The sequence below is a fragment of the Rhizoctonia solani genome, chromosome 13 (genome assembly GCF_016906535.1).
Source record: "Rhizoctonia solani chromosome 13, complete sequence".
NCBI classification, from domain to species: Eukaryota; Fungi; Basidiomycota; class Agaricomycetes; order Cantharellales; family Ceratobasidiaceae; genus Rhizoctonia; species Rhizoctonia solani.
This window is the reverse complement of record NC_057382.1, coordinates 2,227,581-2,252,449: the sequence shown is the minus strand read 5'-3', so window position 1 is coordinate 2,252,449 and position 24,869 is coordinate 2,227,581. Positions and strand designations below refer to the sequence as shown.

At 46.7% G+C, this 24,869-nt stretch overlaps 7 protein-coding genes across 7 annotated transcripts; 2 read left to right on the top strand and 5 right to left on the bottom strand.

The window, feature by feature from the left end:
• Positions 1 to 373: 373 nt before the first annotated feature.
• On the bottom strand, positions 374 to 1,964 carry RhiXN_07541 (tyrosinase; the record flags this gene model as incomplete). Its single annotated transcript, XM_043327357.1, has 10 exons — positions 374 to 425; positions 476 to 584; positions 636 to 744; positions 937 to 1,262; positions 1,313 to 1,330; positions 1,381 to 1,451; positions 1,503 to 1,515; positions 1,572 to 1,716; positions 1,769 to 1,799; positions 1,858 to 1,964. The coding sequence occupies 10 exons, from the start codon at positions 1,962 to 1,964 to the stop codon at positions 374 to 376; spliced, it is 981 nt and encodes a 326-aa protein (XP_043185829.1).
• Positions 1,965 to 2,743: 779 nt separating this feature from the next.
• Positions 2,744 to 4,359, top strand: RhiXN_07540 (tyrosinase; the record flags this gene model as incomplete). The annotated part of the gene is made up of 9 exons (XM_043327356.1): positions 2,744 to 2,989; positions 3,048 to 3,161; positions 3,212 to 3,242; positions 3,295 to 3,307; positions 3,367 to 3,455; positions 3,507 to 3,864; positions 3,922 to 3,979; positions 4,031 to 4,248; positions 4,299 to 4,359. 9 exons carry the CDS (start codon positions 2,744 to 2,746, stop codon positions 4,357 to 4,359), a joined length of 1,188 nt encoding a protein of 395 aa, XP_043185828.1.
• A 506-nt stretch (positions 4,360 to 4,865) lies between these two features.
• RhiXN_07539 (FAD-binding domain protein) lies at positions 4,866 to 7,226 on the bottom strand (the record flags this gene model as incomplete). The annotated part of the gene is made up of 13 exons (XM_043327355.1): positions 4,866 to 4,912; positions 4,964 to 5,084; positions 5,144 to 5,476; positions 5,532 to 5,813; positions 5,868 to 6,080; positions 6,137 to 6,241; positions 6,292 to 6,360; positions 6,419 to 6,436; positions 6,492 to 6,539; positions 6,601 to 6,687; positions 6,739 to 6,858; positions 6,910 to 6,944; positions 6,995 to 7,226. The coding sequence occupies 13 exons, from the start codon at positions 7,224 to 7,226 to the stop codon at positions 4,866 to 4,868; spliced, it is 1,710 nt and encodes a 569-aa protein (XP_043185827.1).
• Positions 7,227 to 9,754: 2,528 nt separating this feature from the next.
• Positions 9,755 to 10,870, bottom strand: RhiXN_07538 (cysteine synthase; the record flags this gene model as incomplete). Its single annotated transcript, XM_043327354.1, has 2 exons — positions 9,755 to 9,969; positions 10,036 to 10,870. The coding sequence occupies 2 exons, from the start codon at positions 10,868 to 10,870 to the stop codon at positions 9,755 to 9,757; spliced, it is 1,050 nt and encodes a 349-aa protein (XP_043185826.1).
• A 612-nt stretch (positions 10,871 to 11,482) lies between these two features.
• Positions 11,483 to 13,154, bottom strand: RhiXN_07537 (glycoside hydrolase family 43 protein; the record flags this gene model as incomplete). The annotated part of the gene is made up of 13 exons (XM_043327353.1): positions 11,483 to 11,626; positions 11,684 to 11,705; positions 11,768 to 11,793; positions 11,851 to 11,987; positions 12,039 to 12,074; positions 12,131 to 12,228; positions 12,287 to 12,419; positions 12,476 to 12,573; positions 12,636 to 12,681; positions 12,734 to 12,809; positions 12,870 to 12,907; positions 12,961 to 12,991; positions 13,053 to 13,154. The coding sequence occupies 13 exons, from the start codon at positions 13,152 to 13,154 to the stop codon at positions 11,483 to 11,485; spliced, it is 987 nt and encodes a 328-aa protein (XP_043185825.1).
• Positions 13,155 to 13,747: 593 nt separating this feature from the next.
• On the top strand, positions 13,748 to 14,418 carry RhiXN_07536 (uncharacterized protein; the record flags this gene model as incomplete). Its single annotated transcript, XM_043327352.1, has 4 exons — positions 13,748 to 14,053; positions 14,115 to 14,135; positions 14,185 to 14,294; positions 14,343 to 14,418. 4 exons carry the CDS (start codon positions 13,748 to 13,750, stop codon positions 14,416 to 14,418), a joined length of 513 nt encoding a protein of 170 aa, XP_043185824.1.
• Positions 14,419 to 14,517: 99 nt separating this feature from the next.
• On the bottom strand, positions 14,518 to 21,635 carry RhiXN_07535 (FAD-binding domain protein; the record flags this gene model as incomplete). The annotated part of the gene is made up of 22 exons (XM_043327351.1): positions 14,518 to 14,564; positions 14,620 to 15,076; positions 15,134 to 15,439; positions 15,490 to 15,702; positions 15,755 to 15,859; positions 15,909 to 15,977; positions 16,029 to 16,046; positions 16,110 to 16,134; positions 16,196 to 16,217; positions 16,261 to 16,340; positions 16,477 to 16,599; positions 16,651 to 17,110; positions 19,502 to 19,841; positions 19,896 to 20,201; positions 20,256 to 20,468; positions 20,702 to 20,753; positions 20,805 to 20,822; positions 20,889 to 20,932; positions 21,165 to 21,254; positions 21,308 to 21,342; positions 21,395 to 21,548; positions 21,582 to 21,635. The coding sequence occupies 22 exons, from the start codon at positions 21,633 to 21,635 to the stop codon at positions 14,518 to 14,520; spliced, it is 3,231 nt and encodes a 1,076-aa protein (XP_043185823.1).
• Between the last annotated feature and the right edge of the window lie 3,234 nt (positions 21,636 to 24,869).

Sequence of the window (24,869 nt, the reverse complement as noted above, 5' to 3'; positions counted from 1 at the left end):
AACAACTGTTGCGTTGTTAGAATGGTCTAGACGCCTAGGCACATATCACGTACATATATCTTTATCTATAATGTATACCTTCGCGTCAACCGTTCAGAAAGTGGTACGGCAGCGGAAGCAGACATACGTTTGAAATCCAACTGGTATGGTTCGCAAAGATGTCAATCGCATCGCAACAATTCACGTTAATCACCCAACCAACCCATTTCGGTGCTCGCCTCCGTCCCTCGAGAAGAACCGAACAGAGGCTCGTCCTCGGCTTTCCCGGTCGTCAGGTTATCAGAAAATTGGACATGTCAATGACGGCAAGCAGCTGATTATTCGAAACTTAAGATATATACACACATCCCATAAACGAAAAGAAATGGACAAGTTACATCTTATCGTAGGTGTAACAAAGGATACCGCCTTCGTAGCCAGTGAATCTGTCCTCGAGTCAGTTCCAAACCGGGAACAGCACGCCCACGCCACTTACTTGTTTTTGTAATTGCTCGTGATCGACATGACAGCTTCGATACGGATATCCTGCTCTTCCATTCCGGAAGAGGGGAGCGTCATTTGTGTGTTCGCCATTGGGCCGACACCTGAGAAAGCGGTTACAACTGGTGTGCGGATCTCGGTCTTCAGGGACTCACCTGTAGGGAACTCGTCGTATCGTGCAAGATCCTGCACACTTCCGCCATAGAACGAGCGAGCGTTTGCGGGACGACGAGCTTGCCATCGGGCCCAAGTACGGTCGAGTTGCTTCGTGCCCGTAAGAAACAAAATAAAGAAGCAATGCAAACTATGCTCACCCCGTGATGGAACCAGAACAAGGGATCAGATGGAGTAGGCGATGGGTCAGACATGTCACTATCCGGAGATTAGTTTGTGGCATTCGTCGCTCAAGATAAGCTGTACTTGCCCGCCCATCAAAATATGCAATCCATTATGTACGCCTTGAATCCTCGGTCCATCCACTCCCGCAAAGAATGCAGCCGAATCGCCCTCAAAATTATCGACCAAAAATTCGATAGCCTCGGGTGTAAAAGTCTCGTTCGCAAAGGCCGTCTTGTTCGCGTACTCGAACGGGAAGATCAGGTTGTTCACGAATGGCTGTGGCGTGAACCGGCGACGAACGTAGTGAGGGACGGGATAAGCGCGTAGAGTGTTGGCAAACGCGCCGTCTGTGACGATCCAGTCGTCTTCTTCCTTTCCCCAGGTGCCAAGGCCGTATTCGGGGTCAGACTCAAAGATGGGCGAGTTGTACACGTCGTGAGCATCTGCAAAAAACATGAGCAGGATTTGGGAAAAGTCTGATCGGGGCTCATACCGAGTGTCCAGTCCCAGTCTAAACTAAAATTAGAATAAAGCTGCTTAAAAAGTAGGGAATGAACATACAAGGCATCGTCCCATTAAATCCACACGTGTTCTTCATATCCGTCTCGAATGCGTGGAGATACCATCGGTGCCTAGCTTAAATGAGTTTCACTGAGCAATTGAATCCAGCGTATAGCGCGTACCAAGGGAAGAACTCTGTGTAACAAAGGGCTCTCAGAAGCGTCCTAATTCGTACTGAAGGAACGACTTACGGGATACAACGTGGGTAGCCTGGTTCGAGTCGACATGCAAATAAACCCAATCATCATAGTGGGTGCTTGATTTATTAACAAGGGGTACGCCAGGCGTGAGGCGGGTCTTGGTCAAGTTCGGACGGTGTGGTTTATTGCCCATGCACTATGACACAAATGAGTGGAGAAGACAAGGGATATAGATTATTGAAACACACTTTAATGGCTCGAATGAATTCCTTCTTCTCCCTGCGCAATAAACATGATGAATATGTGATATCACTCAATCTAAAGGCATTATACTTACTCTATCGAATGATTTCTCCATTCTTTCCGAACGACAGGATTCGTGCACTCCTCGGCTGATAATACAGCGCTTGCAATTGATAGAAGTAATAGTGCGGAGAAGCGCATATTAAAAGATTGGAATTTAGATGAGAGTGAGTGACTAGAGTAGAGAATGCTGAGTCTTGTCGACCGAGTGCACGGCTATATATCCACTGAATAATTTCTCACATCGCCTTGCATGCCCGGCGGTAATTTTATGATGGTACCCAGACAAATAGACAGGTAGGTCCGAGTCTCAACATGTAGAGCTGACATGAAGAGAGACCGGTGGTGGGAGAGCGAGAGTTCCGGTGATGAAGACAGCCAAGCGCCGAGATTAATAATACTAGGTGGCTTATGAAGACAGACGTATAGAACGACCACTGGGAGCGAGCTCGCGAGTACATGCGACCACACAATTAAGCAAAATTTCTGAACAGATTTCATATGTATATGCACTAGCAGCACTCACCCATTATCCTAGTTTTTCTGAGCCGGCTCGACGCAATTATGGTGTTGACATTCAAGATGACAAACTTCGCTCGACGCGTCCAGTGTTTGATGCTGTCAAATTGAGCCTACTCTGCCTGCCCATCAAAGACGATGATGCCTTGACTGGGATTACTTTTTCATCTCACTCGAACTTCTTTTCGAACGCATCATCATGGTGATTGTTCTAACTTCTTAGCCTGGACCTCGCTGGTTCTCAGGCATGCCACAACAACAGCCCACCATGTCAACAATTCTGCCATTTTTCGGAGGAGCTCCAAGTCGGTGTTGCTCCATGACTCTCTGAACTGATAAATACGGCACAATCTCCGTAGCTGTTCGACAGTTCACTCATATTCACTCTCTTGTTTCTTATCATGCGCCTGCTCTTTGTCGCCGCTGCCTTCCCTCTCATCTCTGCCTACGATCTCCACGTCCCTACGCCTAATGATGAAGTAGTCGTCGTGGCGAGTACTACAAACGAACATACTCCAGATGCGGGCAAGTCGATCTATTCTGCTCCCCCGGTCATCAAACCAGGCGAGTGCACGAAACCTGCCGTTCGCCGAGAATGGCGCACCTTGAGCAATGGCGACAAGAAGGCATGGATTGATGCATTGAAGGTGTGACCTTGCCTTTATTACACTCTATCCTATTACTGACTTGGGTTGAATTTCATAGTGCGCCGGTAATCTACCTCATTCGGATGCACTCTACAAGACTCGACTCTCCGGGGGTATCCCACTGATCAATGAGACTTCATCGCACTACGATGACTGGACTTACGCGCATACTGTAAGATTTTTCTAATTTCCTACCTCAGCTTCTAACGCTCGGCTTCTTAGGACACGTACACCAAGTCTCAAGTCACAGCACGTAAGTCCTCTGTTTTAACACTCTGTTGACTATTGCTGATGGATTCTTCCAGTCTTCTTCCCGTGGTAATTAATTTACGCCAACATATAATTTATAATCAGAGTTTGAATATCTCAACTTTTAGGCATCGCTGGTACCTTGATTCCTTCGAGCGCGTTCTCAAGACTCGTTGCAACTTCAACGGCACAATGCCGTACTGGAACTGGTCTTTGGGTAAGTCAGTCCTGCCCTTATTGTCCAACCGCCATACTAACTTTTAATTAGACGTCGCCGACCTTTCCAAGTCTCCTATCTTCGACTCTGATCCAGTGTACGGTCTAGGAACATGGGGAGCCGAAGCCAACGACTGGCACGTAACTGACGGCGCTTTTAATGAAACCATCCGCGCATACCCTGTCCCCCACACAATCCGTCGACAATGGACGCCACAACCATTCGACGAGAATGTGTTGTTCCCGCTCGAGTATCCCAACAAACAGGCTTGGGCGAACGAAACCGCCACCCACGTCAAAATCCAGGCGATTATTGACGGCAATCGTGGTGATTCGGATATGTTTTTTGCCGATATCGAAGGCGTTCGAGAACAAGGAGTTAGGAATGCTATACAACTAGCTGTCGGAGGGTATGCGTTGTCTTTCGTACCTCTTATGCTCTTATTGATAAATATCTTCCCTCATAGTGACCTTGCGGCCCCAACTACCAATCCTGCCGACCCCTTGTTTTGGCTACATCACGCTGTATGTTTCATGAGAGAAGTTATTGCTCATCATACTCATGCGCCTGCACAGATGCTCGATCGAGTTTTTGCCATGTGGCAAGCCAAATATCCCGAAAACGCTGGGTCCTATTCTGGAGGTTCGATGCAAGCTCTCACGGAGATAGACCAATGGCCCACCGGACTGCCACCGATGGTCAATACCGTATCGCTGCTGCCGGTCTCCGGATTGGAGGCTCACGATGTCGCCGTAGAGCAGGTCATGAGCATCACCAGTAATTACAAGAACAAGTAGGTCCTCTTCGTATGGTATAGTCATGCGATCACTCATCTTCCAACAGATGGACCGGCTTTTCTGGGGGAAGATTGTGTTATACATACGATAACATGCTGTACGCGTAGAGCCCATCTCACTAGCAATTCCATTCGGGGTCTTCAAGTCTCAACCGTATTTTAGTCTCTCTTTTTAATAATTCATTACATCATAAGCTATTGCCGCTGTTGCTGTATAGAAAGTTGATTTCTGGTTTGGAAATCCTAAAAAATAGACCGTCGCGGCCGTCGTAAGATTCTCAGCAGTTGACAGCGCATGCGTACAATACATAATACATAATATTATCATTAAGTCTGGAGTGTTGCCTGTTTTCCATCAGATGAAGACCTAGTCTACAGGTAGCGAAGCCACAGTCATGTATTTAATAGATTGAATTTCTTACCCACTGCTACTTGGTCATCAGGGTAATAGAGGCGGGACTGGAGCGAACCCCTGTATATTAAATGCGGGGGCATGAGTTGGTTATAAATAATACGTAGATTTATGCTAATGCTACTGTACACAGGCCATCTTGTTGTACTGGTCCTATATCAGTACCTCCCTGAGTATACCAATCAAACTCTTTCACGTGTCTTTACAGATAACACGACGCGATCGGGGTGTTTCTACCCTTCCATCCGACTATATGCGTACTCAATAAATGACTAGTACCAAAAGAAAATTGTCACGTACCGCAATGCCAGCAGTCCAGTAAGCCGTCTGGGTCATACTTCTGCTTTAGTGAGGATAACTTGTTGTAGTTCGAGCCCCAAAACGATGATTCCCAATTGGGCTCGTAGACATCCCCTTCGTTCTTGAAGCAAGAGCTATTCAATATTTGAGTCCCCCAGCGAGGAGAGTAAAAACACATACTTGATACGCGCTTCCTCCCGGGGTCAAAAGCCTGAGTGGTCCGATTGCTAAACTCGCTTGAGTGTAAGCAAGCTTGGCGGCAACGGCGCTTCCATCGTATGCCCAATCTGCTAGCACTACCGCGTGCCATATAGCATCCCTCCATGCAGGAGTGATGCTCGTATCGCCCTCGGTAGCTTTGTAATTGAAGGGGGAGGTTAGGAAGAATGCGAACTTTCCTGCTGAAAGAGCAAAAGTTTCGAGGGTTTGAGTGACAGTAAGGGGCTTGACTAGGGGCTCAAACTTGGATACGGGAATCAAACGTGATGCCAGCGCAGCATTTACTGCGATAGGCTTTCATGTATTGTATTTAGCTATGATTCAAGCATGGATTTTGTTGGATACTCACAATTGGTGCCGCAATAATGGTCTCTAAGAGCGGCTTGAAGGTCGAAAACTCATGCCAGTGATATTTAATGCCGTTTCTTGTTAGGAAATCTGTCAGATCTTTGAGACTGGCTTTCGCTTGTTCTGCATTCAACGAAGGATTTGCCACAACTGAATATGTGGGGTAAATATATCCTCCCCACCCATCACGAACCCACTTGTCGCTATTGCTGGCTACATTCGTGATCAAACCTAGTATTGCTGTGACATTCCCTAAGGATGCGCTGATCTCCCATTGTAGCGCCTAAAACATTGAGTTAAATTTGGTCCGAAATGCGAATGACGAGATACAGCGTACCACAGTGGCGACAGGATGCGGCACAATCTCAATAGAAGCTTCCATGACAACTCCGAATGTTCCACCTCCGCCACCCCGCAATGCCCAAAATAGGTCGGTATTTTGGCAAGAATTGGCAACTCTTAGAGTTCCATCAGGGGTGACGACCCGGAATTGTCGCACTCGGTCTACTCCCATGCCATATTTGTTGGAGAGAATTGAGTGGCCTCCCCCCTTAATTGAAAAGATCAGTTTCTTCGCAATCACGGTTATAATTAATTGCAACCTACCTGCAGCCATCCCCCAGCCGCACCAACTGTTTTACCACTACCACCAATGAAGGTAATATTATTTTGCTCGGCAAACTCGTACAGGGAGCCCATGTCTTGCCCGGCCTTACCCAAACAGAGTCAGAAGTCGCAACAATGAGTAAAGATGTACCCACTCCGAAAGTTAGAACCGGCGCCCCGGTGGCTGTGCATCCTTCAGGTGTGAAGTCAGTCGAATGCTTGATCTGCGAACAACAAGTCAGGGGCGCTCTTCTAGTACCCGATCGCCAAGTGTAGACGAACATATTTAAGATTCTGGGTCTGAAAAAAACTCAATTATGATAACACCATGTGGCATGATGTGAGGCAAACTTACCCATAACGCCAGAGTTTCTGGAGCCAAGCTACGTCCAGTATAGTCGTGCTATAGTTACAATGATTTATTATGCACGAACTATCAAGTATAAATTGATTTTGTGGCTTACCCCACTGTTCTTGATTACCAATGGAACCCCAGTTTTCTTCGAAAAAGCGAATGCGTTACTAACATCCTCGGCAGTCTGAACTGTAATCTAGTGCTTCGATCAATTTTTGAATGTAATTTCCCAGAGAGATTAACCTACATAATATGGAGAAACTCCTCCTTGGTGGCAGGCCCTTGAACTAAACGCATCGGCGTCCCCAGGCGAGTTCGGATTCAAAAGACATCCTTGGTTAGTTTTTTGACAGGTTTCCCATTGTGTCTTCAAACTCGCTAAATCAACGTATCTCAGGTTTGGACATATAAAACTCACTTCTACTGCACTCCCGAACTTGCTTACTCTATAGCCTGCATGGTTGTCACCAAACGAATCGCCTGAAAATCAATAAAATACTCACCTGCCGAGCCGTATGATTCCTGAGCCACCGCACATTCCTCTTTGGAGTAGACGCCAGTAACGTTTACGCCAACATTTGAGAAGCACGCTCGAGAAAAGGGGACACCGCGACCAAGTCGTCCGCTCACAGTCGAGTTGAATGCATTCCATTCTGTCTGTGATACATCGTACGGGGATCGGGCAAACACCGAGTAGGCACTGAGAGCTGCCAAGCCAAGTGTGAAGCGTAGCATAATGCTATATACGATCTGTGAGAGAGGTGCGAGAACAAGGATACGAACATGGCGGTTTATAAGCCCACATCCCGACCGCATGACAGATCTGCAGCCGGCCACTTTACAAAACTTCGATACGCGTATTTTCAAAAATGGAACAACAGGAGGAGGAATCTATGTCCTAGCAGCATCGCTGACCTTTAACCACGCAGGCTCATTCATGGATATGGGGAACTAAGAAGAATGCTGTCAAAGATCGAAGCAAATTTGATGGAGAAGCATCTCCAGTCAAAGTGATTTGGAGATTTGTTGTCAACCGGTTCGCCTCCCTAGCTTTGTAATCCATCCTAAATGCCCTTCCGCGCTATCATTTCAACATTTGAACTAAAACTTGAAACATTCTAACTCCCTAATATTGAAATGAATACGGATGATCTTCGAACGTGGACCGGGGCTGAAAGTCTATGTTTAAATTGAATTCAGGACGGAGAATTAAGAACTGTTCTGTGAGGAAGTAGGTAAATAGATCTGCATGGAAGATATTCTGGTGTATTCCTGTTTCTCGGAAGCAGGAAGTTAGATTTGAAGTAGCTGGTGACCGCATAGCATAAAGATAGCATAGATAAATCAATAATCCGTACGGCCTAGTTACACATATCAGGATATTTTGTCCCAAGTCAAACTTGGGAGGACAACTTACAAGCGCAACAATTAAGACTGAACACTTTTGCCCTCTGACATATAATAGTGCATAAGGAATGGATCCATGGAGATCTCGGCCCCGATACATGCACATGTGAGTCATGCGATCCCGACGGATTTGGGGCATAGCATCCATGCGGAAAAGAATGAAAGGTGCTAAAAGCGGAAGGTTTGCTATAACGAGATCTAGGGATGACTGGGGTTTCGAATCACAGTGAGTCGTGGGTGAGATGAATCGCGAATTGTTGACGATAATCGCTATATGCTTCTGTGTCATCGATTATATCGTGAATTTGCCTGTGCAATATTAAAACTACTGCTTTGAAGTCCGGGCCCCAAATCAAATCAGTCGAGTGCAGCCTCATCAATTTATTTGATACTCAATACAGGCACCCAAGTATAAACTAAGGTTGTCGAACTTCTGCAAAGATTAGCCTAGGTATCTCATTTTTCAGTCGTAATCAATTGTGGCAAATTGTGTTGAACCTGATGCTCGGGTTTGGATGAATGTTTTACCGCCGAACAGATGCCATCCAAGTAATGCACGGGTATAGACACAATCAGGGCTGGCTCGATGAAGCCGACTGACCTGGCTAAAAAATATGGTACGACTTTGATCATGACCTTGTCAAATTGCTATACCTAAGAATTACAGCATAATTCTTATTGAATAAGTAACTTGACCTGTGCTCTGACCAAATTGTTCGCGCATGTTGTGCATATGTACGTACCTTTTTGTAACCCGAAGTATACATCTATGTGCATAGCCAAGTCGTCCTGATTTATGGTAGTTCTGTACGCGGTGAGAGTAGGAGAGCCCGGACCAACCTTGGAGGTCCAGAGTTGTTGGCCAGGCCACCCAAGATAGTCACCGTCCAGATCGAAGGCCTGGGGTGGCAGAAAGTCATGAGGAGAACAGAGGGGAATGCGTCGGTCTGACCGGGGGTGACGGGAGAAGAAGAGCGCCAGGCGAAGTATAGAGCTAGCCCCATCCTAGATGGTCGGACGGTATGGAGGGTCTAGGCCTGGGGGATCACGTGTCCGTTGTAGTCCCGGCCTATATACATGTGCAATCGGTCAAGTATCATCCGTGGAGCCTGCGTAGGCTGTGATTTACCTGTTACGCTGAAGGGGGCAAGCAGGACATGTATTGAACTATATGTCTTGGTGTATGAATATATATGTAAATGATGGTAATAGGTCTCATGAATTAAAGACGAGAAAGAGAAGAATCATAGTGAGGTACCTAGGTACGAGTGAACCAGGGTCCCATATTTATGCTTTTTATAGAGCCATACGATGATAATTAGCATGCAGTCTACTACGCGGCTTAGATTTATTCTAATTATAAGCGCCACTAGCGTTACATTCCAGCCAATGTGAGCGTGTAGTGCTAGATGTACAAGCGGATGAGAATTCTGCACCCACACTGTAATAAAGAGTATTGAGGTTTGGACGCATGCTGTGTGTGGCTAAGTCATGTATATTCGTGATCACGTATAACTCAACTTGAGCCTGTCAACCTACTCGATGTAAATTATCACAGGCATTTTATCAAGAAAGCTACAATTAGCATGCTCGCGAACAAAGCCAAGCGCATTTACTCTAGTCGCTATATCCGAGCTTATCCCAGGTTTAAATTCACTCTACAGGACCAAATCTACCTTAATTTTGAGATCCTTCTTATGAAAATTTCCAGCTCAAATCCAATTTTATGATATATTTAGCATGCTCTCATTCTCTTGACTTCAAAATAACTTGTGTCTCCCCAGATTCATTTTTCTTCCTACCGTACAAGAGAGATTTCCACAGTAAATATGCGTAAAATCTTATCACTAGGATGCCTATGCAGATGAATCTAAGTAGACCTGACTCCCTTCGGAACTAATCACGACGACTGCATCATTCTCTCCTATTTGGTGAAGTCGCGCCCTAACTTCGCGCAAGGCGGCGATAGTTGCGGCACCACATGGCCCCGAAGATATCCCGAGTTTTGCCAAGTCATGCACGGCCTGGTCAGCTTGGGCGTCTGTGACCGCTGTCGCAAGGTCCACGGATGCTTTAAGGTCGGGTCAAGCGATGGGAGAGACCGTGTTGCAGTTAAGCCCTGGCATTATTGTTTCACCTCCAGGAACAGTGACCATTTCTCCGGCCTTAAGGCTAGCCAAGAGGCAACTGGCAATTTCAGGCTCTACAGTGAGGATCGAGGGTGGCGTAAAGAGCGCATCAGACCGGTAGTGGAGCACAGCTGCATGCGCGAGTGAGCCAACGCCTACAGGTACGACGACAAGGGAAGGCGTTCCAAGCCCGGCCTCACCGAGTTGTTGGTCTATCTCCGAGAACAAAGTCGAGTACCCAATGGAGGTTTGTAGCGGGATATCTTCATAACCCTCCCACGAGGTGTCCTGGACAAGAAAAGCATACGGAGAATTTGCCTTCGCACATTCCCTAGCAGCTAAGCGTACGGCCTCGTCATAGTCTCCTTGAGTTTGGATAACCTGCGCCCCCTCAGAAGCAATAAATGCTTTCGAGCGCTCGGTGATAAAACGAGGGACGTAAATCTTAGCCGTAGCCCCAATGACTAACGCCATTCTGGCCAGCGCTCTCCCGTGATTCCCGTCGGTTGCGGCCCAAAGAGATACTGATTCCTTCTTGCAAAGTTCTTGGATAACATCTAATGACGCCGAGTCGGGGTCCAGTCCAAATCGTTCACATAGAACAACAAATGTGGCCCACGATGCCCCCAGGATTTTGAAGGCAGGGAGACCCATCCGGCTGGATTCATCTTTAACCAGAATATGACCAAGTTTCAACTCCTGGGCAATAGTTGGTACAGAGATGAGTGCAGTCGGCGAATAGCCAGGTAGAAATCGGCGATGAAACGCTGCAGGACTGGATCTATGCGTGGCAGCGGGCACTTTGTGATGACGAGCGTTGGGGTTTGTAAAAATGCAGCTCATGATTGGGGTAGGAAGTAGTACAGTATGACTTGCCCGGACACGCAGTTGAAATGCTCTTCAGCTGCAATTTCAGATTGGACCCTGCTCTCGCGTGAGCATATTTTTGTGCGCCAAATCACATGCATATGGTAATCCAAAATCAAGTTTACTGAAGAGAATTTTAGGTTATACGATCATAGCTATTTATGTTATATTCGATACTTATTAAGCTATTCAGAAGGCTGATGTGCGTAAACCAGAAATATCAAACCTACTTCCACACTCAGGTTAGCCCGTCTTGTACGCTATTATTATTGAATGACTTTTCATATGAGATGGAAATTAGGCTAAGTCATTCATCATTCGATAATAAGCGTGAATGTCACTTATATAATTTATTCATGGTCGGCTCAATATCGTTGTTCAAAACTAAAGATCGATAGTGCGCCCAGTTGCTTTGTACTCAGGCCTGTCTTGCGAGCGCAAAAAACAAACAAACGTGCATATAGATAGGTGTATTGTCGTAGTAAAGACAGCCTTTATCTTCTAGTGGTTTTGAACACGAATCTACATGCAAAAATATATCTTGTGACATGTAGTATATCACAGATGCATACATCCGATGACATGACCTCAGGCGGGCTCAGGAATATTCTCCGAGATTGGGCGTGGACTACCCAAATTAGGAGTCCCATCACTATTCCAGTTGACAGCCTGGACCATGGTACGACGATTTCCGTCACACGTAACAGCGGAAGATGGCGAGGCATGGTAAACCTGTTATTTTAAAAATAATTAAAAAGACCAGTCGAAAGATTTCGTGGCAAGGCTTACGTTGTAAATATTGCCCGAAGGTCTGGATTCAGTTTGAGAAAGTTAGTAGATGAGGTTCACAAACCTAGCTTGCTTTGCACTCACGCAGTAAAGAACCCATTATGCCCAACCTATATCCGCATAAAGATCATCATATACTAATGTTATCATGTATCAAAGTTACTCACGGCATAGCTCCCATTGGCTGCTTGGAAAATTGGGCCAGCGTTGTATTTGGTCCAAGATAAAGTAGAGAGTGGATCGGCACCCGTGAGCTCCAGTCTTCCTAGGGCATATCCAGTTCCCGAGCAGTGAGACGCTGAATCTACATCTGGGTTAATTATACATCCTACAAACTGCAGATTGAAGCACTCACATACGATCCATGTACGCCCACCGTGATACAGAGCGGCTTGTAAAATAAAGTTATTGTTCACCCGCAAGCTACGGCTCCTTGGTTTTACCTACCTGGGCCTTCGTTGACACCAGTAACAATTTTTTCCCATGTGTTTGTTGGGCACGAGAGCTTAGATGCGTTGCCGGCAGTAGTGGGAGAATTAAGTTTACTAGATAGCACATACAAGTTCAATAGTGTGTCGACCTCGGGAAAACCATGACACCTACGCGATATACATGCATTGGTCGCTCTGGAAAACGGTCGAATCGTAAGCCGAATATACCAGATAAGATCCCGAAGAGTGGTTCAGAATTGTTGCGTCAATGGACCAGGTGTCCTTGTTTGGAATAGTAACTCGTCCTAAGCATAGGCTATTTGGTATTCGCGTAACACCTTACTTATAATAGTCAGCGCACCTGCGTAGGACCAGACTGACGCCCAAAGATCACTCGAGCTACTCTTCAAAGCATGTATATGCTGATTTTCGACACCAGCAGTACCGGCTGTATAGTAACTATTTACCAGAAAATCATTTCAGAAATCTGATCCGGACATTTATGGCCTCCGTTTACTTACACAAACCACGCATTCTCTGAAGTGATCCAGTGGATTTCGGGAGCCCCTATACACCAATTTCAACTAAAAAGTAACTTTACTCGAATAGGGAAACCTACACAAATTGCAGCAGCGGCTTGCAGTTGTATCTGACCAAATGATCTTGGGTGTCGCGGTTTTGAGACCAGCCATTGACTATATAGATATAACGATTTATTACATGTGAGTGTGCCAGGCAAAGGTAAGCAAGCTCACAGTTGCTCTAGTAATCTGAATATTACTCCATGACGTCGCTATTATCATAGATTGATTAGTCCGGCCCGGGGGATAGAGTCCAAGGACCTACTCGTCAGGTAATAGTAGCCATTTGAGTACACCTACGGTATACGGCCAATATCAGTAAAAATAATCCTACTGAAGATGCCAATGGGCACTCACCATAAAAGGGTCCGAACCATCCTTCGTCTTGAGAGGGTTGGTAAACGCATACGCGGTCAAAGCGTAGAAAGCAACAAACGAAAGGACATTCAATAATTTCATCGTGCCCCACTTGTTCCAACATCGCAACCATTCAATGTAATTTATACCACCTCAACGGGCCGTCGGCACTTTGAACGTTCGCATTCTTTGCGGAAGAATATACGCAAAAGACCAGACGTGACATGCATATCGGTCTGGTGATCGATTAGTCAGGAGTTCTAGGAAGGCATACAGCCGCATACCAGTGTTCGAGATGCTCCAGCTCGGTGCTGAGTCCATAATAGTCGATTTATAGACCTAGGACAAACGTATGACTGCAGGAGATGGGATTCGGTTTACTCCGTACGGGCATACTGACTTGGTCCAGTATATCTAGCGGCCGCCCTTTCCCTGATCGAAGTAGTGTGGGGTAATAATAGAACTATGATTTTGTGTATACGGAACTAGAGCCGAGCATGCTTGCGTGGACAAACGGACTTGGCATCTGATTATCACGGGCAGAGTTATTCACTCCAAGACGATTCAGTACACGTGACCTGGTTGCGTACTCCTTGGCCAAATAAATCCCGCTCCATGGAGATCAAATACCCGAGCCCCTATTGATCGTTTGCTGACTTGGACAACGACCTCGAGCAAATCAGCAATACAAAACCATGCCTTCTCTTCTGCTCCGCCTTCGTGAAAAACCTATTGTGATTTACACACTCTCTGTCTTCCTAGGTTTCGTTGGGCTCTTCATGATCTATGTCTCAACCATTCCCCCTGGTGACATGAACTTGAAGTTTCACTTTAAATCGAAGGCTATATTACAGACTATGACTTTACCGCCCATTGAAAGTGCGGAGAAGATGCCGGCAACCGGGCTCAACTTGCTTGTTCCGTGTGTGCCGAGAGGTTATGGCCTAGAGGTCGGGGGACGGGAATTTAAAAGAAGACTCCGTGCCTGTGGGTCAATTACCGTAAGTTTATTGCACATTCCGACTATATCCGCGCTCCTGCTGAGTGATTTTCGACATGAAGTATCGTCCTAGAACAAATGATGTAGGCCAGACTACACTTTTGAATTATCCAGCTTGACGTTTTGACCTAGACTGCGGTATTCGCCTACCACCTTTCAACTCTCAAGAGAGTCACACCGCTAGATGCATTCAAGTGCAAGATTGCTCTGGCGTACCATGTGAGCCAGAATCCTCTGCCGCCGTAGGTCCTTTTGTCTCCCCAATCTTATCCATATTCACTCAGTCGTAGATGGTACCCTATTCCGACCTCGCGCGGGATAAAAAGGGCAATACCCCTCCCTGGTATATTTGAACTCGGACTGTGACTTGAGACATTGCTGTAGTTGAATTTCAAAGTGATCAATTGATTCATTCGAATCGTGAAAAGCGTAGCGAACATGAACAATTATGCCAAAACAGGTCCTCTAGAAATAACATGATGCAATGGGTGTGCTTTTGCCCTGCCATCCCACTGAACACAAAGTATAAGCATTTGCTTCAAGGAAACAAAGTAAAACAAAACTTACCACAATGCCAACAGTCCAGTAATTTGTCCGGGTCATACTTTTGCTTGATCGCGTACAATGCAGGATAGTTCGATCCCCAGAATGACTGCGACGTATTAGGCTCGTAAACGTCTGCCTCGTTGTGATACGCCCCGCTATTCGGTGTGATCGCCCGTAAAGGATTCATCGCCGAGTTAACCCTGACATAAGCCTGTTTGGCAACGTCTGGTCCAGCATCGTAGCCCCATGAAGAAGAGGCGATGGCGTGCCACACGGCCCCTCGCCACGCTGGGGTGACGCTCGTTTTTCCTTGCTCAGTGTTGGGGACTTGGTACGAGAATGGGGTAGTCATATAGTACGCAACGCTCCCTCCGGCGGTTTGATACGATTGGAGCATGGCGGCAAGCAGTGAGGTTGCGTTCGAGAATGCTGTTTGGGGAATTAGGCGGGATGACATGGCGAAGTTTCGGGGCTTGGTCTGGTGTGACTTGTTAAAAATTCGAACATTAATATTATGCAGCCAGATTCGACTCACAGTGGCGGATCCTGTTACAATAGCCGACAAGAGCGGTAAAAAACTGTCATACTGGCTCCACTGAACTTGTGCTCCGCTCCCGGCGCTCCCACCCGCGCCATCCGGCACACCTCTCAAGAAGTCGGTCAGGGGTTTGAGACTGGCCTCGGCCGCTGTTCTGTTCAACCGTGGATTGGCAAGGAGGGAAGTCGTAGGGTAAAGGAATCCGCCCCAGCCTTCTTGAGACCATCGAACGCTGTTCTCAACGAAAATCTTGAACATGGCTTGAATGTTGGCAGGCGTGGGGACAAGTTGCCATCGAAGGGACTACAGACATCGTTATAAATCCTACCAAAAGAATTAACGCAAGGACATACCACTGTGCCCACGGGATTAGGTACAACCTGACTCGTCGCTTCCAGCACAACGCCAAATGTCCCGCCTCCTCCACCTCGTAATGCCCAGAAAAGGTCCTGGTTTTGGCAAGCATTGGCGACTCGGGATCGCCCGTCAGGAGTTACGACCTTGAACTGAAGAACCCTATCGGAGCCCAAACCATATGTGTTGGTAAGGATTCCATGACCTCCGCCCTGTAAATGAATTAGCGTAACGCTGATGACTACACAAGAAGAGATAACTGACCTGGACCCAACCTCCAGCGGCACCAACAGTCCTGGTACTCCCGCCGATAAACGTGAGGTTGTTCTTGTCAGCAAAAAGGAATAAAGACTCCAAGTCTTGTCCAGCCTAAGTGACAATGAGAAGAAAGTCGCGGCTGCCGAAGGTTCAGACTTACGCCATAAGTCAAGGCCGGGGCGCCGTCTTGTTTACATCCCTCTGGAACAAAAGCCGCTGAATAGTTTATCTACTTGCGGGTTCAGTCTGATAATCCTGAGTACAGAGATGCGCTGCCTACATATTTGATATTATTCGTCTAAAGAGTGGCGGTCATAAGTCCGACTTGTTTCAGGGGGCAAGATATAGAATTCGAACTCACGTAAAATGCCAACGTTCCCGGCGCACTACTTCTCCCAGTAAAGTCATGCTATCAGCGGGACCAAATATCATATCCCAGAACCAAACCCGACACAGAAAGAGAGAAACTCTATCAGAAAGCCGAGTGAGCCGAAACAAGCAACCCAACTCACGCCGGTGTTCTTGATTGAAAGCGGCACGCCCGTCCTTTTTGAGAAGGCGAATCCCTGAGTTACGTCTGCTGCGGTCTTGACTGTAATCTAATGGTAGTGTGAGAAACGGTGCACAATTAAGGGCCGGTGGGGGCACAGGAGGAAGAAGTGGGAATGATGCTGGGCACGTGGAAGAAATAACCAACGCAAGGATAGTGGTTCTTGCAAGGCACTTACATAGTACGGAGATATGCTACCTTGGTCGCACACTCGTGGTGCTGAAAACGCAGTCGCATTGCTGGTGTTGTTGGGGTCGAGTAAACAGCCCTGGTTCGTCTTTTGGCACGTTTCCCATTGTAACTAGAAGCCGGTTAGCACTACCATCAACGTGAATAAATGGAAGAAACGCACCTCCATCCGAGCCCCGTAAATACCAGCTCTCCAGGCTTCCGATCCGACTTGTTAACTCCGGTCACTATCGCCCAAAATGCCCACTCACTGTCAGTCGCATACTTGCTCTGCACTGTTGCACAGTTTAACCCTGCCGCCGGCCCCGTGACATTGACTCCAGCTTGAGCATAACAATCCCTGGCCAATGGTACACCTCTCCCCAGTCGTCCTCCAACCGTTGCATTTAACGAAGCCCACTCTGACTCCGGTAAATCATACGGGCTTCTGGCCACTACGAATCCCACCAAGGCCGCCAACACCGCGGGGTAAGCCATCGTCGAGCGAGGAGGGGAGAAGACGGAAACAGGAACATCTTGGGTTCTTGCTCGGGTTTTATATCCCTCACGGGGAGAAGTCGGCAAGGTACGATCGGACAGCGTGGTTCCTTTGGTTGAATTGTGTCGCACGTGGACATTAAGGTCTTGTGTTATGTAAGCGATAGCCGGCCGAATGAATGACTCCGGCTAGCTAGGCTATCAATCTAGTGAAAGGCTGTTGGTCGGTTTGTTCGGGAGAAACAACTAAAACATTCAGCCTGAATAGTCAGTGAGACTCTTATTGAGCTTCGTATTTCCAAGTTACTCACAAGTGTCGGTGTCGAGCTGGAACTGTCATGCAGGTACCCACCCAAGGGGTAACTTCGAGGCGCTGATGGAAGTTGAGAAAACAATCGGCAGAGATAGTTGATTCTATGTGTAATCTGATTCTCCGCGATCAGCAAGACTTACAAGAGAGGCCTGCAAAAATTTGGCTTAGGATTGGTAACTTCCTGTTTGCTTTCCCCGGCTACCGATTTAGAAATATTAGCGTGTGAACCGAGAGGGTCGCGGCAGCCTACCTTCTGCTAGCAGTGACGTAGCGCTAACATCATATCACCATTCATTCAGGAAGAATATGATCTATATTGCCTGTGTTTTCCATACTCTATCATATGACGTTCCAAGGGATGAATCGAAGATCCAGGGCGCCTTGAAAAGGGTGTAGAAGGCCGCCACCATTCAAGTTCAAGTATATTACAATTAACCAGATATTATACCAAGTTACCCAAACCTAGATTCTAGTGAGAACCAAGCAGAAACCCAAGCGCCGAAAAACTATCGTCCCGAGATGCTGACAGCCTCCAAGTTAGTATGACCAGTTTCAGAGATGGCCAAGACATTCGTTATATTCCCCGTAATAATGCACAATCTATAGCGTAAAAGACGTCATCGATAGTTGCAGAATTAGTGATAGGTAATTGTGCGGGCGAATCTAGCGGAAGGAAAAGCCGGTATTATCGAAGGAGGGAATTCGTCAAGTTCTAGATCCTCGAATCCAAGAGCCAGCGTGCACACTTCAACCGAATCAACTGTTTGCCACCCTTCTGGGCGGTGAGGTCATAAATCTGAGCTTGGTATTAGGCATGCAAGGGGTAATCCGGTGACGGCCGGTGGTGGTGGAGTGAAAGGACGGGCGGTCTGCATGCTTACTGATTACGTGATTATGACTTGAAATTTCACTTGAGCCTTGAGCTTAAATCCTGCTGTATGTGAATGAAAACATGAACCATCCGGTCATATCACGCACATATTCAGAGCTCATGGATGGACACCTCTACGACTAACGATTTAGCTCAAATAGCTGCGCACAGAAATCACGTTAACAAATCGAGTTTCAAGCGCAGGAACTATGAATATCTGGTTCTCGACTGGATAATTACAGGGGGCTAGTGGAATCTGGTCCAGAGGGACAGAAAGTGATTAAATTCCACCCCTTTGATAGTAAAGGATAATTTATTATATCAACCGGACGCATGTACCGCGACACTGCTCTCAACTCGAGCCTCGCTCAACGTTTCTTGGAGATTTGTGAGTGTCTCGCTAAGTATCTATGGAGAAAGAGCTCAGGACTCGGAGCAATTAATGTATAGCAGCCCGAATGTCCTCACCGGTTTGCATTTTGCGCAGAATAAGTGCTAGCCTAAAGTACAGTGTCATGAGGGGCTCTGGGCACCGATGGGTCGTTGAAAGGACCAAGGATCAGTACATCTGGCGGAGTGGAATTTGGTCGGAATATTAGGATACCGAGCTACCTTAGTAGCTTGTACTAAGCTGGTGATGACCAGCCGTAGCTGTGTTACGGCATCATCAGGAAATGAGCGGCAGAGTCTGATAGAATCATAAAGATTTATCCCCATAAGGCCTAGGATAAGCAGCCATATCCGCTTGGCCAATTGACTTTCAGTCCAAAGGTCGATCTAATAATTCATTTCCCAATTTTGGGACTTGTCCTGGCCTGCTTGTTGAGTGAGGTTGGAATTTTCACTAAAATTCTACTGGAGCTTATAAGCAAGAACTACCCAACGAATATATGCGCAATATATTCGTTTGATTATATCTAGGGTTAGGGAATCAACGCATGTGCTATGATTGTCTGGTTGGGTTGCGAAATATCCAAAAGTCATGCATTGATATGTAGTCTCAAACCTATATACAGAAATACAATGGGAAAAGGTGTCCCAAAATTTGGAGTATTCACTTCGTTCGGAGGCTACAGATAACAGGATGCGATCGGCGTCTTATTGCCTTTCCATCCAACTGAAATTGGGGCAATCAATTCCGATGACCCATCATCACATAGTTTAAGCGAGAAACCTACCACAATGCCAGCAGTCCAATAAACCGTCAGGATCATACTTATGCTTTATATCAAGGAGCTTAGCATAGTTGGACCCCCAAAATGACTGCGCAAAATCCGGCTCGTATACGTCCGCCTCATTCTACAGCCAAGACTCAGAGTTCATCCTACATGTGGCAGTGGAGGAATCACTTACCTGGTATGCGCCCCTCCTGGCGTAAGCTTCCTGAGTGGATCCATCGCGTAACTAGCCTTTTATATGTCGCTTTTGCCTGTTCCGCTCCTCCATCCCAGGGCCACTCGATATCAACCAAAGCATGCCAGACCGCATCCCGCCAAGCGGGAGTAACGCTCGAGTCCCCTTGTTGAGTTTTTTTGACGTCGTACAAAAACGGAGTAGCGAAATAGAACGAAGCGGTACCAGACGAGCGCGTGATCACTTCAAGTGCTGCTTCGACGAGAGCGGAGGAGTTGGCTGGATTGAAAAGGGATCTGGGGACGAGACGCGAAGCAATTGCGCGGTTTTTTGGATTCGGCTAAACTTAATGCATCAATAACTTGGTAATAGCTGAAAGAAAAAAATTGATTACAATACCAGACCCAGACACAATTGCCGTAAAAAGTGGCAAGAAGGTCGAGTATTCCGCCCATTGCCCTTGAGCGCCACTCCCAGCGCCCCCTCCAGCGCCATTCGTCACGTTCTTGAAAAAGTCAGTAATGGGTTTTAGACTCTGTGCTGCTTGTGACGCGTTAAGGAGGGGATTCGCAATGATGCCTGCGGGGGTATACACGTATCCTCCCCATCCCTCTTGTGACCAGCGGACGGCGTTTTCCACAAGGATAGTCATGAATGACCTTAGGTTCTCTGGTGTGGGAGTAAGACTCCATGAAAAGCTCTGAAGAAAATTGTTATGTAGCGTCCAGACTCAGCTGATAGGCATAAGACTTACGACTGTGGGTATCGGCTTAGGAGCAACTTCACTAGTGGCTTCCAATACCAGGCCAAAAGTCCCACCCCCACCGCCCCGCAGAGCCCAAAATAAATCCTTGTTCTGACAGGCGTTGGCGGTACGATAAAGGCCATCGGGGGTGACTACCTTGAACTGAACGACTCGATCGGCTCCCAGGCCGTAAGTATTCGTCAGGACCGAGTGACCACCACCCTATTGATATATATAAGAGAACAGAGAATGTTTCCAGAGGTCTTAGTCTCACCTGTGCCCATCCACCGGCCGCCTACTGTTCTCCAACTTCCCCCAATGAACGTTATATTATGTTGATCAGCAAAAATGAATAACGAATCCATGTCTTGGCCGGCCTGAAAGGAGGATCGGATCAGTCTCAGTCGCTCAGGTGGAGTTCTTGTTACTTGCCCCATATGTCAATGTAGGGACACCCTTGTACTTTTCTTTGCATCCTTCGGGGGTGAAGGAGCTCGAATAAGTGATCTATACAAGATACTTAGTTCAATTGTGAATATTCGCGCATACATGACATACATATTTGATATTCTGGGTCTAATAAATGATTGTTAACTGATTTAATTGTGTAGGGAAGATATGATAAAAATGGTGCCCACCCACAAAGACAGTGTTGCAGGGGCACTACTCCGCCCCAGAAAATCGTGCTAGAGAGTATCGGTAAGTGAGGGAAATTACAAGCTCCCCATAGCGACTTGCCCCTGTATTTTTTATTGATATCGGTACGCCAGTTCTTTTAGAAAACTCAAATGCCTTGACTGCGTGATTTGGATTCCGGACATCAACCTGCACACAAAGGATTAATTTTGATATAGAACTAATGAAGAAAGTACACGATGCCCTCACGTAGTAAGGCGACACACTGCCCTGGTGGCAAACCGCAGGAGGCGAGTATGCGCTGGAGTTGGTTGGATTGTTAGAATCCAATAAGCAGCCTTCATTCGTTTTTTGGCATATTTCCCATTGAGTCTGGCAAATGCAATCAGCAGCGTGTACCAGAATATTGAGTAAATTGAACATACTACTTGTCTCGGGCCGTACAGCTGAGCACGAAATGCTAGAATAAAGCAAGTCACATAATTATCCATGGCAAAGGTTTGGCGACGTACCATTATCAGGGTACTTGGCTTGAACAGTAGAGCACTGGGTACCCGGAGCAGTTGGGCCAACCCCAAAATCAACGCTCTCAAAGCAATCCCGCGCAAAAGGGACCCCTCGACCCAAGCGTCCTCCAAGCGTTGCGTTGAACGCGCCCCATTCGGACTGAGAAATGCTAAGCGGATCCTTTGCACTCACCCCACGTAGGAGCACAAGTACTAAACCCAATGTATAAACACTAGACCAAGCCATTCAAAGATTCGTTGAGCATTTTCTCGAGAACCCGACTTGATCTTTATGGGCCAACACTACGCGGGGAGAAGCCCGATACTAGTATGATTTTGGGCTTGTATCTCGGGTAGCAGTGCCCGGATGGCCCGAACAACCGAATGGGTTCCTGAATCTGTGTCATCTCGTTATTAATATTGGCCGCATTGTGAAATATGAGCGATAAGATGATGCAAGTCCAGGCTCCATCCAACCAGTATGACAATAGTTCACGAGCTGGATTGATTGGAGACGATCAATTGAAGGGTGATGCCCATCGGATACAACTCGATCGAGCTCGGAGAAAGACGGCACAGATATATCTTTGAATAGTCTTCGGCTGTCCCTCTCGACTATTCCAATTCCAACACTTGGAGAAGGCCTCCTGTAGACTATCAGTATTTGATAAGATCAATGAACTCTGATATTGGGTAAAAGATGAAGCGACCCAATGATCAATATGGCATCGGGGACCAAGTGGTTGTAATGAATGCTAACGTTAACGAGAGGTGGCTGACGGCAGGTTCAAGCATTGGTCAATAAGTAAACGTCCCATGGAGATCTCGAGGTACTATAGAAAGGTTTGCAGTCGAGCAACGTTAACATGTTGGTGACCTAGATCTCATATCAACATTCAGCGCGAATATCTCATAGCGTATAAAACACCTCTGGCCTCTATGGACTGCCTACACGCCTCCGAAAACATTGCTAATGATATTTATGTGGTCTACGATTCATAGTTGAGCGTGCCTTCCAACCTGGAAAATTGACCAAAAAGCCTTTTGCTGGGCCCGTGGCGCCCATTGTGTCTCGGCCTCGGTCCATGATTCAAAGATCAGTATTAATCTAATAGATCCTATCTCACGTCCTTTCTGTCCCCATGTATAGCTATAAAAATAATAAAACTTTTTATATAAGTAGCGGCACGAGCAGCGAGCAAAAGAGAGAGTTGATCTTCGTAAGCCAATAATTCGTAACAGTGTGCTGAGTCAGCTGAGGCTCAGTCTCAGTGTTGTCTCTACGCAGGCCCCAAAAACCCGGGAGCGCTCTGGAGTGCTCCAGTTTTGGGAACCTCCTCGTTAGGATCAGATGGATCAGGATCGCCCGGCGAGCGGTTGGGAGCACTCCACGAGCACTTCCGAACCTCATACCAAACGCCCCAGAATGCTCGCCGACCATAGCGGGTGCCGGAGCGCTCCCGAGATTTTCGGGGCCCCGTAGAGCTGAAATCGTAACGAGCCACTTTTTATAGAGCTCGAGTGAAACAAACCAAGTTAAGATAGACTGAGCAATGCTTTGGGCCATGGTTCAAGCCATAAACTCTCGCCAGCACCCCAATCGGAGACTAAGCTCGCGTATTCCTTATGAATCAGGTGTATGATGCATCTGGCTCAACCAATCTGTTATGTGTTAAATTCTTTGGCAAGAAGTTATAAAACCGGGACCTTCAAAGGAAGGCCTGGGCAGACACCTTCTCCAGCCAAACCCTTGGTCCCAACCGGATACGGGGCCATTGCTCCCGCCAACAACCATTTAGTTGGTGCGGCACCCGGCTCAAATTTGAAAGGTTGGATAAGCGTGGTAATAATTGTCTCTATTTTTTTGGATGGTCAAATCTTAAGATGCTGGTTTCAAAATTTGCTGATTACTGAACTCTAGCAACAAGAAGTTGAGTCTTCTGATGTAAAATCTATGCCGGAATAATCGAGAAAAAAGCCTCACCCTTTGAGGGATCATCTCAAAGGCTCCAACCTACCAGGATCATAGCATTCACAAGCGGATATTTAGCTTATTCCATATATAACAATGTGTACTCTCACCACCATCATAATAGTATAAGTTAGGTCCGCCTGCACGCTGGCATTGGTAAAGGGAGACGTACGTGACCTCATATGTTCAAACGTAAATGCCGGATTTAGTGTCTAATACATACAGGCTTAACGGTGCTGACTGCGCCAGGTATGCATGCGAACTTACCTTGTGCTGAATTTTGTGGATATTCCCTATATGCTGAATCAGTAACTTTCGAAGACATGCGAGAGATTTGTTCAACCCATGTCAGCAAGTGCGCCTGGACCGGCCGAAACTGATCCTGCCAAAGATTGTTAGATGTGCGGCGCGCTAGCGCCCTCAGGTGATCATGAGGCCTTCGATGGTCGAGGCTTTCCGTCCCTCTTCCATTTAGGGGTTCTATATATTCCTGTGTCAATTATTTTGTTCCTGCACGCTCGTCTCCCACCGTACTGGGATGTCCTGTGCAGGCATTAGACGCCTGGCATAGTTTTCATGATAATCGCAATTAGCTTCATTGCGATCCAAGTATGTGGCTTGCTATAGATCATGCTCATTGAATATCAAACTTTTGCTTTGGGCCCCATCAATATTGAGATATTTCGATGGCATGATGAGATGACAGAATGTATATCCACCAAATACTACGCAAGTCAAAGCAGCCAAAAATTCAACAAGATGACATTACATGAACTTGGTCATCCAATCGAGCTGGTTATAAGTAAAGTAAAGCTGTGTGCAAGGTTATATGGAACGAGTGATATATAATGTAACTTTACGATCAAAGAAACTAGTGAGATATAAAGAGCCTGAGCATATGCTTTAAAGCTATCGAGTAAGTCCGGCTGTCGAAGTCGATGGATTCTAAAATGATTCAATTACAAGTATCACGAGTCTCTAAGTAACTAAGATCAATTCTTTGTTCACATGAGTAGCAAGTGCATACACTCGCTCGTGCATTCGTGAGGTCATTAAAGGTCGTGAGCCCAGCACATATGCATGGAGTATGTTTCCGTTGCGAGTTATTCCGTATTACCTGCGTAGTCTGTGCGCTGCGTGGCTACGGCAGCTCTATTGTGCACTTGTACCTAGGTAGAGATGAGGGCTCGGGGACCTCGAAGCCGGGCCCCGAGGTCACCCGATCCTTACACTGCGTAAACCTATTCAATACTTTCTCCCTTAAAGTACGCAACCCAAGAATTCAAACGCTCAAAGAGGTAGTTACATAGGTCAAATCAGGGTCCGGATCAGTTTCCGAAGTGTATCATGCATATATCTTATAAAAAAAAAAAAAAAAAAAAATGAAGCTACTTGAAATAGATGATTCATGAGACCATTAGAACCACAGCAAACCATTCTTTACTTATGAAGCCTCAGTCAGGCTGGTAGTCAGTGCGTATATATGCACTGATCGGCGCGGGAGTTACG